General features: G+C 34.1%; 2 protein-coding genes across 4 annotated transcripts in view; one reads left to right on the top strand and one right to left on the bottom strand.

Annotated features, from left to right (window-relative positions):
• The window catches only part of Sesn (Sestrin), a 211,286-nt gene extending 205,186 nt beyond the window's left edge, over positions 1–6,100 (top strand). For both annotated transcript variants that reach the window (XM_083053222.1, XM_083053223.1), the window contains one exon: positions 274–6,100. In XM_083053222.1, coding sequence (XP_082909348.1) covers positions 274–360 — 87 coding nt within the window. In that variant the 3' untranslated portion in view covers positions 361–6,100. The remainder of the gene's footprint in view (positions 1–273) is intronic.
• An 844-nt stretch (positions 6,101–6,944) lies between these two features.
• Positions 6,945–17,080, bottom strand: part of LOC145944689 (glutamate receptor ionotropic, kainate 2-like) — a 181,160-nt gene continuing 171,024 nt past the window's right edge. Inside the window, exons 13-19 of one of the 2 annotated variants that reach the window (XM_083053221.1) lie at positions 14,340–14,597; positions 13,114–13,311; positions 12,422–12,647; positions 11,806–11,970; positions 11,309–11,409; positions 10,052–10,354; positions 6,945–8,761 (exon numbers count right to left, since the gene is read on the bottom strand). In XM_083053221.1, the coding sequence (XP_082909347.1) occupies positions 8,672–8,761; positions 10,052–10,354; positions 11,309–11,409; positions 11,806–11,970; positions 12,422–12,647; positions 13,114–13,311; positions 14,340–14,597 (1,341 nt within the window). In that variant the 3' untranslated portion in view covers positions 6,945–8,671. Of the gene's footprint in view, positions 8,762–10,051; positions 10,355–10,838; positions 10,911–11,308; positions 11,410–11,805; positions 11,971–12,421; positions 12,648–13,113; positions 13,312–14,339; positions 14,598–17,080 lie in introns of those variants that run through there. The other variant, XR_014426723.1, reaches the window with a different exon arrangement.

The following is a 17,080-nucleotide window of genomic DNA, read 5'->3' as shown; positions in this document are numbered from 1 at the left end:
CAGCGATTTATGTAAATAAGTTCAGAAGTTAAACGCGTTAAATACGAGGTATACACTTTATTACGCAGACCGGTTAAAAATAGCCTCTCTGCTACTTAGTTCTCGTGACAGTTAAGATTAGCTCGCACGAACTGTGCACTTGGAATTAGTCACTTCGCTTCTTCGATAAGACTTTTAACAAAGAAAAATATATATGAACATAAGAAAAATTTATTCTTGCATAGGCAGTAGCGAGACATTGCTAATTATCGTTTCTGTTCCGTTTTTTTCCAGGTCCACGTGAACCTAATGATTCTAGAGGCTCGCATGCAAGCGGAATTGCTATACGCTCTTCGTGCCGTGATGCGATATATGACCTAAAGAGGAGTTTCGCGTCATCCCCTCGTCTATTTGCTGTCTGTCAGTTTGTCAATTTGTTTTCTCGAGCCAATCTCCGCGCTGTAAGAAATTTCCGCACTCTGCGCAAGGCATGGAAGAAACGAGTCTCATCTGGAACATCGTACACAGAGGAGCGATTCTTCAATCAGCGCTGAGGAAGGTGTTAATGAAGAAACGAGGAAGAAAGAAAAGACGAAGAAAAGGAAGATATGAATCGGGGGAAAAAGAGAAGGAATCCAACGCATCTTTTGTTCCTCAAGCGACGTACGAATATGTCGATCCGCATGTCTATTCGCGTAATGAGGTTAATATAGTTTGCGACGAATATATAGTAGGATTGGAAGGAGATCAGAGAGGGGGGAATTAAGAGGAGAGAAAGAGTTTGTGCGAGCAGACAAAATATAAAAGAAAAAAAAAAGATAAGGCCGGGGATGACAGAGAGGAGAAAGATTATAATTTGTTTTGTACATAGACACTTGTATTTTTCTACGTTCGGCATCGTAGCAGACTGTTATTTGTGCGTTTCGTTTATGTTTCAGATCTGTTAAAAACAAATAAATAAATAAACCGTTTGCTCTCGCCTGTTAGTAGCTTTCGCGTCGCGCTTTAACTTTACACACACCGACATTTATATTACACTTTTTTTCACTTTGCGTTTATTAAGTTTCGATTCTTCTCGCGCGATTCGCCAACAAGTTTTCGCGGAAGAGAGAAAATCACGCATCAATCATCAATTGACACGAGACAAAGAAATGTTTATCTCCGCGCGCGATGTAATTTCGTTTTTCTACTTTTGTGTTCGGGTGATAACTCTTGTCGAGAAGTGGAAAATTAATTGTAAGGCTTATATTAAGGAGAATCTATTAATCCGTCATCGCGATTTTGTCTCTTCTTCTTTTGCATTGTATATATGTACATATATATACATATATATACATATATATACATATATACAATGTGTTTTATCTTTGTTTTATTTTCATTTCGACTCCATCTCGTAATAAAAGCAGAAAAGAAAGCGTGAAAGCTAACGTAAAACTATATCTACTTACCATTCGTCATACGCATATGTCGAGCAAACCTTAGATTGTAGGACGATCCGCGATCGCATGCAACACACACACATACAGATACAGATACACAATACACACACACAAGTTTCGATGCATGCGATCGCGGAGAGAAGCAATGCCTATCGGCTGTGTTTATTTACCGAGGGATGACGCGCTCTATTGTCGAAATGCGTTTAGCCGAATGCGAGATGCATCGCGAACCACTTTCGCTTCCGATCATCCGAGAGACGAGCTCTGTCTTTTTATCTTGAGAGATTAAAATACAGCGGGATAGATTGCTTTTTTTGAGGATTCGACACTTTCGTCGGCGATGACAGGAGATTAAAGTCTCGATCGAAGGGGGAGGCGTTACTTGAGAAGAGTTTAAGCGTGGAGAAGGAAAATTCGGCTGCTAGTTTGAAATCGGAAAAAGATCAATCATTGTATTCGACGGTGATATTTGAAGAAGGAGGGAGGAAGAAGATGGCACGAAGGAGAGAGAGAGCATGATTTACCAGAATTATGCGAGCTCGTAGGTGTTTATCAACGAATTTTCATGCCTTCTAATAGCCTCCCTCCGTAGCCTCTAATATTCACTACGAAGGAGAAAGAGAGAGAGAAACTTAATAGAGCGATGGGGGACGCAATTGATGGAGCCTGTCCCTCCCTCGGCGATTAATTACGATCGTTGTCAAAGTGTTGTGTGTGGAGGAGGATCGAGGAGAGGCTGTTTAAACACAAATCAAATCCTTATAATAGATCGTTAAGGTACACGCAAACACGACACATATACACATGAAGAAGAACGTGGCACAAACTATTACACGCGAATTATACGTGTTCTGTGATCGCATATATCTACATATATATGTATAACACACATACACACGAAGCAAGTGTATATATACATGTATATATATATTATGTAAAATATATACATATATGTATACGCTTATATAGATACATATATACGCATATTTACGATTAACTTGACGAGAGAAAGAGGATAGGGAGAGCCAGAGAAAGAGAGTGTGTTTGACGATTCTACGTATATCTACGTTTTGTAATTATAATGTCTCTTTATTGTATAACTGTGTATGTATGTATGTGTGTGTGTGTGTGTGTGTTTGTATGCGTGCTCCAAATAATAATCGATATACTCGCATGTGTGTTCAACGAATATCAGAATAATCGGTACTTTGGAATACAAATTTATAATAAATAACGATTCTCATTGATCTCGATTGAAAGAAAACGGCGATGATTATGATAAGAGAGTGACGCATAAGCGAGCAACGAGAAACGCACTACTAGAAATTGAAACTGGCGTAATTTCGGTGAATTGTGATAATTCGAATCCTGAGAAGGGCGCGAGATTTTTATTAAATATGTATAAATGCACAAAAAAAAAAAAAAATATATATATATAATATATATTATTTTAATACATAAAATATGTAAATATATAAAGCTTAACATTTTTAATAGAAAATAAAACTTTTATCTAATATATATAATAATATACAAATTTCTCTCTACAAAAATATCAGAATTTCAGAAAGTTAAAACGTTACAAACGCGCCGTTCAAAATTTTATGAAAATGTTCGCGATCCCAAAACACCTACTTTAATCAATTGTCGCGGATAAATATATGTATATGCGGATATATGTATGCGTACATACATACACATACATATATACGTTATATATACATTTATATATGTATTATATATGTATATATATATATTATATATATATACATATATATACATATAGAGGGAGAAGTCACATTTTCATGTTTCTGTAAATTTAGATTTTTCGATATTACACCGGTTCCGATACTCGATCATTGTTATATCTAGTCTACCGAGAACGATATCGAATGACATATTTTACCCGGCATCCGGAGGGGCGAATTATTTGTTTCCGGCGATGCGAAATCCAGCGTTCCAAAGTACCAAGTTCGCAATACGGAGACATGCACGCACACACGCGAATGGTGATGATGATGATGATGCGGGGACAAAAACATGGGTAACGACACAGCGAGACAGCAACAACTTTCGACCAACAAACAACAGAGCGACGCGTTTTCTTGTTTCCTTAGACGACGCCTCTACATATCACTCTCTGAGAATTTTAAGGTAGAAAGAGGAGGAAAAACGCGTTTCGCCTAGGAGCGGAATAGCCGAATCGGCAGAACCAAAAGAACTTTTTCTCTCATTGCTTTGCGTCTTGTCGTTCGTTGTTTATTGTGAATGGCAGCCCCGGGGGAAAGGAAGGAAGGAAGTAGCGATTTTGCGATCCGACACTCGCAGTTTTCGTCGTTTTTGTCAACGACGATATTTCCAGTTTTTTTTGTTCTGTGTCCCTTCTCGTTTTTTTTCCCCCCTCGTTAAATTACTTTTCGGTCTCCGCTTCGAAACTCTCTTTCTCTTCTCTGCTCCCCCCTTTATATATATATGTATATCTTTCTATTTATCTATCTCTTCCTCTCCCTGTCGTTCTCCCGACAATTTCATTTATTAAGTTGTCGATCGCGATCGATGAGTTTAGAAAATTCCGGATATCTTTTTTTTGCAAGGATACGTACCGCTTGATATCAAATTCTCAAAAATCAAAATCGATCATTGGATTTTTACAGTAGATAATCTTTTTCGAACTCGCGAAGTGTCCGCGAAGTTGAAGAAACCAAAGAGATGTACACAAGAGGAGTATTGTTATATATATTATATATTATATATATATATATATCCCCGAATTTCAATAGTACGTATCAGTCTATGAATTATTTACGCAGAGTTCAGAAGCAAAAAAAACGTACTCCACTTTGTACCAAAATATCGTAAATATTCGATTACATATTTTACTCACGAATATTTTCTACGATTATATACTTTATGTCTGAATTATTTAGGAACAAAATTCTTCGCGCGTTTAGTTGATAAGTATCACGATATTTCTCTCCGACATACACAATGATTTTACGTAACTCCGATCCCCCCCCCTCTTCTTTTTTTTAATTTCGCTTAGGTGACTAATAATAAATATATAGGTTTCTCGATGTGTATGTATTTTTTTTCGACGCGTTATGCAATCACAGATGAGTGAATGTTCATTAATTACCATTGATAATCACGTTTATTTAGGATAATTATGTCGCGGCTTCGAGAGTTATTTCAACTCTTTTCAAATTTTATATAAAAATAATATACGCGGATGTGTATTTTTAATACATCCGGATTCTGTAAAAAAAAATAAGATTTTATATAGAATTTTATTTATTTCACATTTGTTCCGAAAAGAAAAAAAAACGGTGCGACACGAGATAGTAATTGAAAATTTTTTCGGTTCTCTTTCTTTCTCTCTTTTTTCTTCTCTCTTTTTAATTCTCTCTCTCATGTTTTTTTATTTATTTCTTTTGCATTATTTATACTCTACATTATTGCTCGAACATAGTTGAACGTCTTTTGAATCTTTATTCTTCTTATCTTTCCAACTATGTCTTTGCCTTCGCCAATTTTTCGTTATTATTCGCACTTTTTTTTTATTTTATAATCAGCGAAAGAGAGACTTCGCAGTAAGTTTGTAGGTAAGAGCAATATAATCGGATTGCAACAGGTGTTCGCGATAACGCAGAATTGATCTCATAAATGTAGTAATTGCGAAAGATGGAGAAAGAGAAAGAGAGTTTGAAGGGGAGACAGGAAGAGAAAATATAGAAACGCGTGAGGCTTGTAAAGAGAGAAAGAAAATCGTCGTTGTAACCATTATCGGAAGCAGCGCATTCTGCTTCGTATCTTTTTTTTTGTTCATTATTTCTTCTCTTTTGTATTTTTTACGCGAGAGATTCTCGCGAATTCACTCGTGCCGCTGTAGCGAATCACACATTATTGCGGCGGATCATAATTTCGCGATAATTCTAAGAAGAGAAATAATATGGTACGAGAGAAGGAGAGAAACAGAGAGAGAAAGGGGTGAAGGGATATAAAAAGATGTAGAAAAAAATCGAGATTTTGATGTAATAGCGATTAAGTCGTACTGTAATTAGGCGAATGTTTCTGCATTATGGGATACGATCAAACACCGAACATCGAGATAATCTCTCTAAATTTTCACACAGCGAAACACAAGATCATATTGCAAGATCAGCTTGAAAGACGCTTGAAGGACATTTCATTATTATTATACCCTTTAAATAGATCGAAAGTCTCTCGAATACATTTTAGATGTTTGTGTCTATATAAACTTTTGTGTCAGAAAATAATAACACAAGGATTTCTCCGATATCTCGTGCCTCGTGTCTGATCGTAGTCCCCTTAAACTTTTATCAACTTCTCTGTTTCTCTCGTGGACACGCGAAGAGGCCAGGGCGTGTCGAGATTTCGAGTCGAATTGATGTCTCTCGGTAAAATTGATATATACCGAGAGAACATTGGAGGTGGACGAGAGAGAAGTCACACGGAGAAAGAAAGGGTAAAGTGTGGAGTATATAAAGCATTTTTAAAAAAGTAAAAAAAAAAAATAAATTTTTATGTACATATAGAGATTGAACCGATTCTAAGCTCGTCGTCCACAAGTCGTCTCGAATGGGTTTTCAAGAGGAAGGAAAAAAAAAATAGAGAAAGAAAGAGCGAGAAAAAGCGTGAGAAGAAGGAAAAGGGAGAAAGAGTGTGTATATGTATGTGTGTATGAGAGGGAAAGAAAGTATGTGTGCGAGAGAGAAAGAGGGAAAGGGAGAGAAGATGCACGAATCGTGCAAAGCCGAGTGTCCACCTCCGAAAGTCACAAAAAAAGCATATTAAAAATTAGTACATGCCACCGTATCGGGAATGATTGTGTGATAATTACAAGTGATTTGACCAGACCCCCCCTCCCCGATTATTAAGCGGATTACTATCATCAAGGATTTTTTTTTTTTTTTAATTGAGTATGCATCACTTGAGGTCATTGAATGTGGAGCGATGAAAGGACTCGGAAAGGAGGGACCGGAAAAGGGGGTTCTTTTTTTCTCGTTTTTTCGTGCTCTCTCTAGATTTAGTCCTCGAATAATATATATGTACGCAAGAGAGAGAAAGAGAGAGAGAGAGAGAGAGAAACATCCTTTTTGATAGTAATTCGCTGATTGCACCGACGGAGAAAGAAGAGATTTCGAAAGACACTTCGGATCAGAAGAGAGGAGGAATTCTCTTGCGCGAAAAGCTCGCCGTAACATCTCGGTCACGTTGATTCGATTAAGCAGCGCGGTCGTAGCCTAATCTTATCATGGACCGACGCGAGCTTCGCTTCGAACCGACCCTTCGAGGGAGGTTTTTTTTCACTCGGGAATTCCGCTAATTTGTGCATTGTCCGCTTTTTCGTTGTATATCGTGCGTGAAAATTCGCCGCCATAAGCGCGGCTTCCCCCAGGGGGGAGGGGGTCGTATGTGATGTGATTTCTTTTATATCATAACGAATAATGAACACTAAGAAATATTATAGTTTCATATAAGCGATATGTTATTTGTCATTTATTTTATCCCTTAATAAATGATGTTATATAAAAAAAAAGACAAGCTCTTCTTCTGTATTTTGCGTCTCCCGACTTAATTAAGAACGATTCATCCGAGATAACTCTATGTATAATATTTCGTCGATTAATTTTGATAACTTTGATCTTAGTTTGGCTTTTACATTAAACCAAATTCGATTTAAAATTATATTATTTTTTTCACTAACTTTTATTCTTTACATTGCTGATTACAAGTTCGAAGAGGATCTAGACTTAGAAAGAGGAGGGACAGCGATGATTCTCTTATCTTACATTTATTCGCCGACTATCCAGCATTGTTACAGCACACGTTACATGACACCAAACATCTACTTTGTCGTACTCGATTAGTACTAATGATTACTCACTCGCATAACTCACGTTTTTTTTTGCATAAAATATTCCCATATTACGAATTTGATTGCTCTGCTTTTTATCCGCGGCGATATTTACAGAATATAATTCGCAAGTTACCTTACACTTTAGGCAGCCTTTGATAGGAAAAGAGAGAAAGAAAGAGAGAGAGAACGCATTTACAAGGTATCTTTAATCATCGTTCTAGATCGAACATTGGATCTCTTACGAGAACAAGAACGTGCTCGATGATCAGAGATATCGATGATCGCCATCGCGGATTATTAGATGATTTAGTTCTCTAAACGTGGGACGGAAGGATTTTTCATCGTCTATCGTTAAAGATTTAGCGTACTCTACTCTCTTAATGGAACTTGTGATATCGTATCGGTTGAAGGAGAATTGAGGGTCTAGTGCCTGATCGATTGCTATCTCACAATGCTCGCTTCTTGTAATAATTGAAGACTCGACATAAAAGAGACCGTATACGCTAAGGGCAAAAAGTCGGATGGGAAAAAGCACGTTTCGTCAGATAATTTTCACCTCGAGATGAGAAAAATAATAGAATAGAAGAAGAGGAGAAAAACTCCCTTTTTTGCACATCCTAAATTTTTTTTTAGATTATATTTCAATTCTTTTATAGGATGAGACTTGCACGAAAACGTAATTTTTAAGAATAAAGCATTTACAGTCTCCGTTTACGTAAAATGTTCAATTATTTGTAACACGTTAAAAAATTTGCTGTGAAACAGCATTATTTTTTTAAACTCTGATTGCATCACGTCAAGGAAAATTTCCTTTGACAAGATCGAGAATTAATATACATATATGTGAGTTAGACCTAATTTTTCAATTTAGGATTTTTATATATTCTATATTGAAATCACGTTATCCCATTTGACTAAAGTGTCAGATACATTTTGTCTCAGAAATAATTATATCGTTTCGTGAATTAATTAAAACGTACAAAATTTGCGGCCGAAAGAAGTCAATTTAGAACTGTTATCATTATTTTATCAATTATGTATAGATCTCAGAGTATCGTGTCGACGAATTTTTTTTCGACGGACTTATCAAATGTGTGCGAAAAAGCGACGCACGTCGGTTTACAAAAAGCGCGTTAAAAGCTATCTGTTCGTAATCGCGAAAACGTTGGAAACGCGAGATGAACACTTTTATTATTAAGTATTGTGCAAAATTGTCCGAAATACTTTTGTTCTCGGCAGGAGTTCTCTATCAACAAATCGATCGTATTAACTGCTCTTCGCGACGCGCGCGTGTGTGATACGCTTTGTACTTATTCCCGGTTAACGATTAATGTCGTCAAGGTTTATATTACTTAATTAAGACAACCCTCTAATTGCCGTCATAGTCATGCGGCGGTGCGTGATGATGCATGTGGATGTGTGGAGGCAGTTCGACTACAGGTACGGCCAGGCTGCTTCTCTGTAACACGATTATGTAATATGTAGTTACATGGATATAACTCTGCAATTGCTGTGTAAAATTTTCGGAAATTTTCGAGAATTTTATAAAATATATAATATATATTATATATATTAATTTACAGAATTGTAGAACCCACAAATCATTCCAAAATTGTTAATAAATAATTAATAAGGACTAAAAGAATTAAATATGCTAAATTAAATGGTATTGAACACAATATAATAATTAAGTAATAAATAATGAAAATATATAGTCATTGGTAAAATTATGATTAAAAAAAGGGACATTATTATAATGTTTCTTTTTAATCGTAATTTTATACTAATGACTATATTTTTATTTTTATTACTGAATTATCATATTGTGTTATTAATTTAATTTAACATATTTAATTTTGTTAGTCTTTATTATTTATTAACGATTTTGGAATTCGGTAAATTGTAGAAACCAATGTTCACTTTCCAAAATTTATAGCAAATTATGAAATAACTTTTTAACTATATTTTGATACGTTTTAACATGTTGTTGAACAGGTTTTTTTACACGAAATGTAATAAATTACGTTGATCTTTTAATCATACATTAATAAAATCTCCATCTTACAATATTGCGCGAATTTTTCCCCCAGAAAGAAGAGTGGATTATAATAAATTCTATGCTCGTCCCGACGAAAAGTAAATCCGCTCATCAGATACACGTTAATTAAAGAACATTTGAATGGAATTATGAGCTTAATGAACATGGGGATATAGAAGTGGTGAATATAATTGAATAACGATATAACGAGGAAAATTGACTTCCCTCTTGGATAAAGCTGCGATATAAAGTCGGTCACGAATATAAAAGACAGGAATATCAATTTGACCAAAGAGAAGCTGATCAGAAAAATATGTCATTACTAAAATCTTTTTCTAAGAAAAGAATATGCCATGTTACATTTCATATATATTGTACTATATTTTCATTGTACGAGATAAATTTTCATGAAGCATATGCAAATTTATTTTAACGTAACGAATAAATATTCAAGAAAAAAATATTTTTGATGCTTTTTTTTATGTATTACATGTATACATACATAATACATGATTTAAAAAAATGATATGAATATGTATTATGATATTATAAAATCCTCGAAATTCTGAAAATTTCACATATATTTTACATTTTATATTCCGAGCGGATAGATACATTTTTATTTACGTATAAGACAAATATATTATTTTTATTTATTATTATTTTATTAGGTATCGTTAATTGATTTGTATTACCTATTATTATTATTACCTGGGATCTCATCCCGTTTATGGGGGTTGCAGTGGGATTGTCCGGGTAGCCGATTACGTGCGTGGAACACTTGTCGCAAGTGCGTTGTCGTCGAGACGACGCGTGGCAACGTAAGGCACGACAGAGCTCGCGTGCCACCTCCGAGCAGAGTGACTCTTGCTGTTGATTCGATTGTTGTTGATGCGGTTGATGCTGATGTTGATGCTGGCATTGTTGCTGCTGCTGCTGCTGTTGTTGTTGCACGGCCTGAGAAATTCCCTGAAGGGAGCCGGAAGTAGGCGTCGAAGGAATCGAAGGCCTTTGCTACATTAGCAGTCCACAACAACGAATTATTCGCACGTGTTGTTGATTACGCAATAATTAAAAATAATTCTTATAAGAAGCACAATAAATTTATCATGATATAGAAGGATGTTTTAGAATTAGTGACAAGTGAATAGATGATATTATTTCTTATTGTGGAATATATTTTTCGAGCTATAATTGCATCTTGAAATTCAAGCAAAAATAAATAATTAATCAAAGTGAACTTTAGTATAATAGAATTTTATATATCTCAATTATAAAACTACAATATAATAAAAATTTTTTAAGAGAATACTTGATTTCCTTTCGAAGCTAATTTCTACTTTTCGCTAATTCATTCCGCGTCTTGTGACACGAATAAAAAACTATTAACTATATTTTTTCAGAGCACTATATATTTACTAGTTGAAAAATAATCTTAGGACTCTTGTGTGCTGAAGCAAAGGGATTCGTAAAAAGTTTTCGCAATAGCGAAACGGACCTTTCTTCGCAACTGAGTTTTGGGGGCGAGTTGCAGTCGAGCAGGCATGCTTCAATGGACGATGAGCTCATGCTGATAGGATGGATCCACGGCGTAGCGATGAAACAAAGTTCAGAGAACGTCATGCAATGCATACAATACGGTTCATGCACATCTCTCAATCCTCCTGAGTTCAGTCAGATCAATCGTTCGCTCGAACGGATATGAATATCATTGAGAAAGCAACTTTTTCGCTTATCATGATTTTTACTCGACAAGATTTCGCAGCGTTTCGTGCAGCCAAGTAATTTTAATAATTAGACTAGCGCAACGTAGAAGGAAAAAAGTAGCCCGAGAGTTAAAACTCAAAGCGAGCGTATCTACGTCGAGAATTTGGCTCGCGAATAGAGTCGTGCAACGACGAAAACGTGCTGACGACGATTTATCGAAACGTATTTCAGCGTCTTGATTTTCGAGGTCGATGCACTCACCCGTTCCGCCGGTGCATTCCTCCTGGAATTGTAGCAGAACTCGAAGATCGCTATGAGCACGGCGAATGCCAAGCCGCACAGTAGGACCACGAAGACTCCTCCTAAGCAGAAACAAAACGCATCTTGAGCAGATGCATCAAACAGGATCGATGGAAAATTTCGACAGAAAAGTAGATGCTTCGATATATATACATATATAATGTATATATATATATATGAATGTATAATTAAATAATTTGATAAAATCTGCACGCGCTTAAATCTTATTCGAATAATCTATTAGTTGCATAAATATTATATAATTAAATTTGAATTTGTTGTTTTTTAAAGATTTAACACAGATCCAACACAGTCATTATCATGAAGAATGATAATGAGAGTAATGCAAAGAATGTCCGCGAATGTAACGAGGCATTTCTGATTTATGACCGCACGACGAAAACTCATGGCGCGTATAATTTAGACCTTATGCGCTATTCCGGGAGAAAAGTGCTCACCTATGTTGTCGACGCCTAGAGAGTTGGCTTTACTCTCCTTTCCCTTTTCCGTCTTCATGCAAGTATCCCCGGGATTCTTCCACCATTTGTCATACAGCATGTGCATATCACCTTTCTCTTGCAATTCCAGAATTGCCAGAGATATCTTGTCTCGCCATGGTGAGCCTGAAAATTTTTCAAAGAATAAAAAAAAAATTCTTTTAACAATTATAAATCATCGCGTGATAGATGTGATGAAATATTTTATTACATTAATTTTAAATTTATTTGAAAAGGAATTTAAAATTATATTTTTTATGTACATATGTGTGATACGGTCAAAATAATATATTAACATACAATACAGCGCATATCGAGTAAAATTTCTGGAAAATAGAATAAATGTTGAAGAGGAGATCATGTGAAAATTGAGATAACATTATTCACAAATATTGTTTTAATTAAAAACTGTTTTACATTTGTTGATCATATATTGCTCTTAAAAAAATATCGAGATTTACTTATAAAATAAAATGCCATTCGATAAACTGTTCTGAATTACAGCGTAAAAAATAACTTTTTTCAATTATTTTTATAAAAAAAAATTGTACATAGACACACATACACATAAACTTACCCATAGGCGTAGCGATTCCATATCCTTTAGTGTCCAGAAGACCTCCGATTTGTGTGAGATTGCAATCTCTTTCGACGATGTAATCCAGCATGGTCGACTCCATCAGAAAGGCATAATCACCTTGAAGAACCCGTTGGATACCCTCTTCGTACGTTGGCACGAATACCGACGGCTTCTTGTTTTCCATAAATCGCCACATTTTCTTGTACGTCTCGATCATCGAGTCCTTGATCGAAATTGGAAAAGTATAGAAAAAAATCAGATTCCATTATCATAACTCGCTGTTACGATATCGCGCGCGTTACCTTATATATTGATCGAATAGTATTATTTCATAATTTAGGCTCCCGATCCCTTATTTAAATAATGACAAAATAAGTGAAAAATTATGTAAATTTTTTTCTTGCATTATCCGTCAAAGTAAATTTTTTCTAACATACTATAGATTGATAAAACATACTGAAGACTTATTTCAATTTGCAAATTAATAAATTAATCAAATTAATAAATAATCGTAAATCCTTATCAAGGATCATAAAGCCTCCATTTTCGTTGGAACCTTAAAAGATGTGAAAAAGGTAGATTGAGTAAGATATCATAGTTATGTGTTGCCAATATTGCACAGATACCAGTGCTAATATTATTACACTATCTACTCCGCGAATAAATAGGCAAAAAGAAAAAATAATTACCCTGAAGAAAGTCATTGTGCTTCCGCTATCGAGAGTTCCGTACGCAATGTCCATTTGGCTGGCGAGATCTTCGGCGTTTTCTATCGGCGTAATCATCCTTTCCACCGTGAGGAAAGCCGCCAGATTCGCAGTGTACGACGAGATGATGATCAATGTGAAGAACCACCATATGCCACCTACGATACGCGTGCTCGTAGCCTGATAAAGCAATAAAGCTTTATGAAAATGCGCCGAATTGCGCGCATTAATTTGCATCGAGCATCCTTAATTTTGTATTAATTTTTGCCAAACAATGGTAGATAGATATGCACGTCAAAATATATTAATTGATATTATAGTCGCAATATTGTCTCGCATAGTGTCTTTGTAACAGCATCTTTAAATTTGCATTAACGTTAATTTTTCATTAACGCTGAAGAGCCAATATCCTCGGGACGAAATCTACATCTTGTAGTCGTTCCAGGGATTAATGTATTTCACTTTGTTCAATAATGTTAAATAGTGTTCGAAAACTAATTCAAAAGCTAAAGTCTGTGCAATTGAAAACTAGAGATTCCTTTATAATAGAAACGCTCGTGTTCTTTGCTAAGAAAATTGCAAAATGTTGGGGAATATTTAGATTCCTGAAAGAAATTTTCCGTGATTCAAACCCCGCGTCTTATTGTATTTAAATAATGTATCATGCGTGATTTGTATTAATAATAATGTATGTATATTATGTATAATATATATGTATATTAATAATAATATATGTATAATATATACATTAATAATAATATATTTCGCACATCGTGAAAAACGTCCGTTCTCGCGAAAGAATCTGACAATATCAAATAGATAATCACTTCAAATAGAGGCAATTAGGGCCGCAATTTAGTTGATAATTATCGTTAATGATATAATGTCACATAAATTAATCAGGATGCATAAACATTTTAAGATTGCGCGTATTGTTTCGATTATTAGCATGAAACGATATCTAATGACTATGCGATACACAATGTCATATAACAATCTATTACGTATAAATGGAAACAGTGATGATGAGTTTATTCGGGAAGATAATTATCATGTTGATTAATATGATGCAATAATATTAATGACGATATAATGATAATATTCTTATAATTTTTATTTTAGTTTCGTAGTATACGATTTTTTTCACGTCACTATTTTTTTTCTAAGCTTACGATATATTCGAACCATGAAAATCATTGGGCGCAAACCTTAGGATTTAAATCGCTGCCCTGCTGCATGAGAGTCCCGATGGTGAACCAGAAGCTGTTCGATAAAGAGAACTGATTCTCGACAATTTCCGGCCCGGTGTGACATGGATGTGGATTATTCCACTCGTAGGGACTGAACCGAGCCACGACGAACATCGTCACCGAGACCAGAACGTACGCCGCCAGAACGTAAAGCCAGATCTCAATCGCTAATGGATTCATGAAGGAGAAGAGTCGCGCCTGATGGCTGGTCGGTACCTGCAAGGGATTTCATTCTACATCTGGTGATCTTACGAAAACTAGAGATACGAATATTTTGGAGAAAAATATCTATTCTTCTTTACATGTAAAGTATATATCATCTTCTCGCGTGTAAATTAATATATTAAATTTATATTTTATAATTTTTTATATGTTTATATATAATAATTTTTTATATATATATTATATTATATTTATAATAATTTTATATAATTTTTATATATAAATTATTTATTAATAAAAAGGATATCAAAATATTATAAAACCTGTACATTATTCGTAATGTTATGCATATGCATGTAAGAATTAGTAATTAAATAACTGTGTAACGAAATTTATCAATGAAAATTTTCATGCTATTCTATTTTAATGATAAGTGTTGTACTTCATTATTGTGTACTCTCATGAAAGAGGGAATAAATTTTGCGTTAATATAGCTTAATTAATTAGTAATATTTATATCGGAACGATATAACTGTATACTGATGATAAACAGAAAAATTTTGCATGGGTAGTTCAACAACTCTTAATTAAGTTTGACGGTTCTTTTCTCAATTAACGTTGAGCGTATCAATATCGATTATTATTGTGCTGAATACAATAATGCGGAATTTGCTTTGCCTGCATTGAAATTTTTATTCAATTGTATACTTTTGTTGAGAATTTATATTTAATCATGTATTTTTATACATTTATGTTTATAATTCCAAATATGTTTTTGTACTAGTTCTTTTCTAAAAAAGACATATTAAGTCGATTCTCGCAAGTATTGTTGCCTCTTTTCCGCGAAAATATTAATAAAGTTTAAAGTATTATAACATATTATTTAAAACATATTATTATTTTAAATGTTATAACATATATACTTATTTTAAAAATTAATTAGCAAATTAACGTTTTAATCAGCTGATTTCTGTAACAAAAATATTAATCGAGGATAAGATATTACAACATATTATTCACAACATATTGCTATTTTAATTTTATAGTTTGCTGAATTTTTCCAATATACGTTTAAACTTGAAAAGATTAAGGCCTCTATAAAGCCTAGAACATTTTCTGTTCTTCTCGTCTCTTAAAGATTTCTTCTATAAAGCCTAGAACATTTTCTGTTCTAGGCTTTATAGAAGAAATCTTTAAAAGTCTCATTAAAGCCTTAATTTTTTAAATCAAATTCTAAGAGAAAATTCTCTCTGTAAAATATTATTATTTTATTATTTTGTAACATATTTTTATTTTAATAATTAATTGGCAAATTAATGCTTTAATCAGATGATTTCTGCAAAAAAATATTAATAAAGTTTAAACAAACATTATATAAAAATTTCAATCTTTTTTCAATAAAGTCGAGGAATGGCGCGCGCATAGCGCACGCTAGTTAAATCAAAAAGTTTGTACGCTAGTATGCTGATGGTACCATTATAATGTGCAGACAATGTACTGTTGAAATATATAAACGAATAATTTTTGGCTCGTTTTATAATATTAAAAATCGAAATTTTATCGTCGGGGACCCCATACGGCGCAGATTTACTTTACGTATATTAGATCAAAAAGTTTGTAGGCTGGTATGCTGATGGTACCATCATAATGTGCACATAATATATAGTTGAAATATATACAAGATTAATTTTTGGCTTGCTTTAAACAATTGAAAATTAAAATTTTTATACCGCGGATCCCATACGGGGCGGATTAATTTTACATATATTAGATCAAAAAGTTTGTACGCTGGTATGCTGATGGTACCATCATAATGTGCGTATAATATATAGTTGAAATATATACAAGATTAATTTTTGGCTCGCTTTAAACAATTGAAAATTAAAATTTTTAAACCGCGGAACCCGTACGGCGCGCTTTCATTTTACGATATTAGATCAAAAAGTTTGTACGCTGGTATGCTGATGGTACCATCATAATGTGCACATAATATATAGTTGAAATATATACAAGATTAATTTTTGGCTCGCTTTAAACAATTGAAAATTAAAATTTTTAAACCGCGGAACCCGTACGGCGCGCTTTCATTTTACGATATTAGATCAAAAAGTTTGTACGCTGGTATGCTGATGGTACCATCATAATGTGCAGTCAATGTAATGATAGAATATATGAAAGAATAATTTTTGGCTCGCTTTAAACAATTGAAAATTAAAATTTTTAAACCGCGGATCCCATACGGCGCGGTTTCATTTTACGATATTAGATCAAAAAGTTTGTACGCTGGTATGCTGATGGTACCATCATAATGTGCATATAATATATAGTTGAAATATATACAAGATTAATTTTTGGCTCGCTTTAAACAATTGAAAATTAAAATTTTTAAACCGCGGATCCCATACGGCGCGGATTCATTTAACGTAAATTAGATCAAAAAGTTTATATGCTGGTATGCTGATGGTACCATCAAAATGTGCAGTCAATGTAATGATAGAATATATGAAAGAATAATTTTTGGCTCGCTTTAAACAATT

The sequence above is a fragment of the Prenolepis imparis genome, unplaced genomic scaffold (genome assembly GCF_030444845.1).
Source record: "Prenolepis imparis isolate NDT839.2.m4 unplaced genomic scaffold, iyPreImpa1.0 SCAF_13, whole genome shotgun sequence".
In the NCBI taxonomy this organism is placed as follows: Eukaryota; Metazoa; Arthropoda; class Insecta; order Hymenoptera; family Formicidae; genus Prenolepis; species Prenolepis imparis.
The sequence above is the reverse complement of the archived record's forward strand: the minus strand, read 5'-3'. Positions and strand labels throughout refer to the sequence as shown.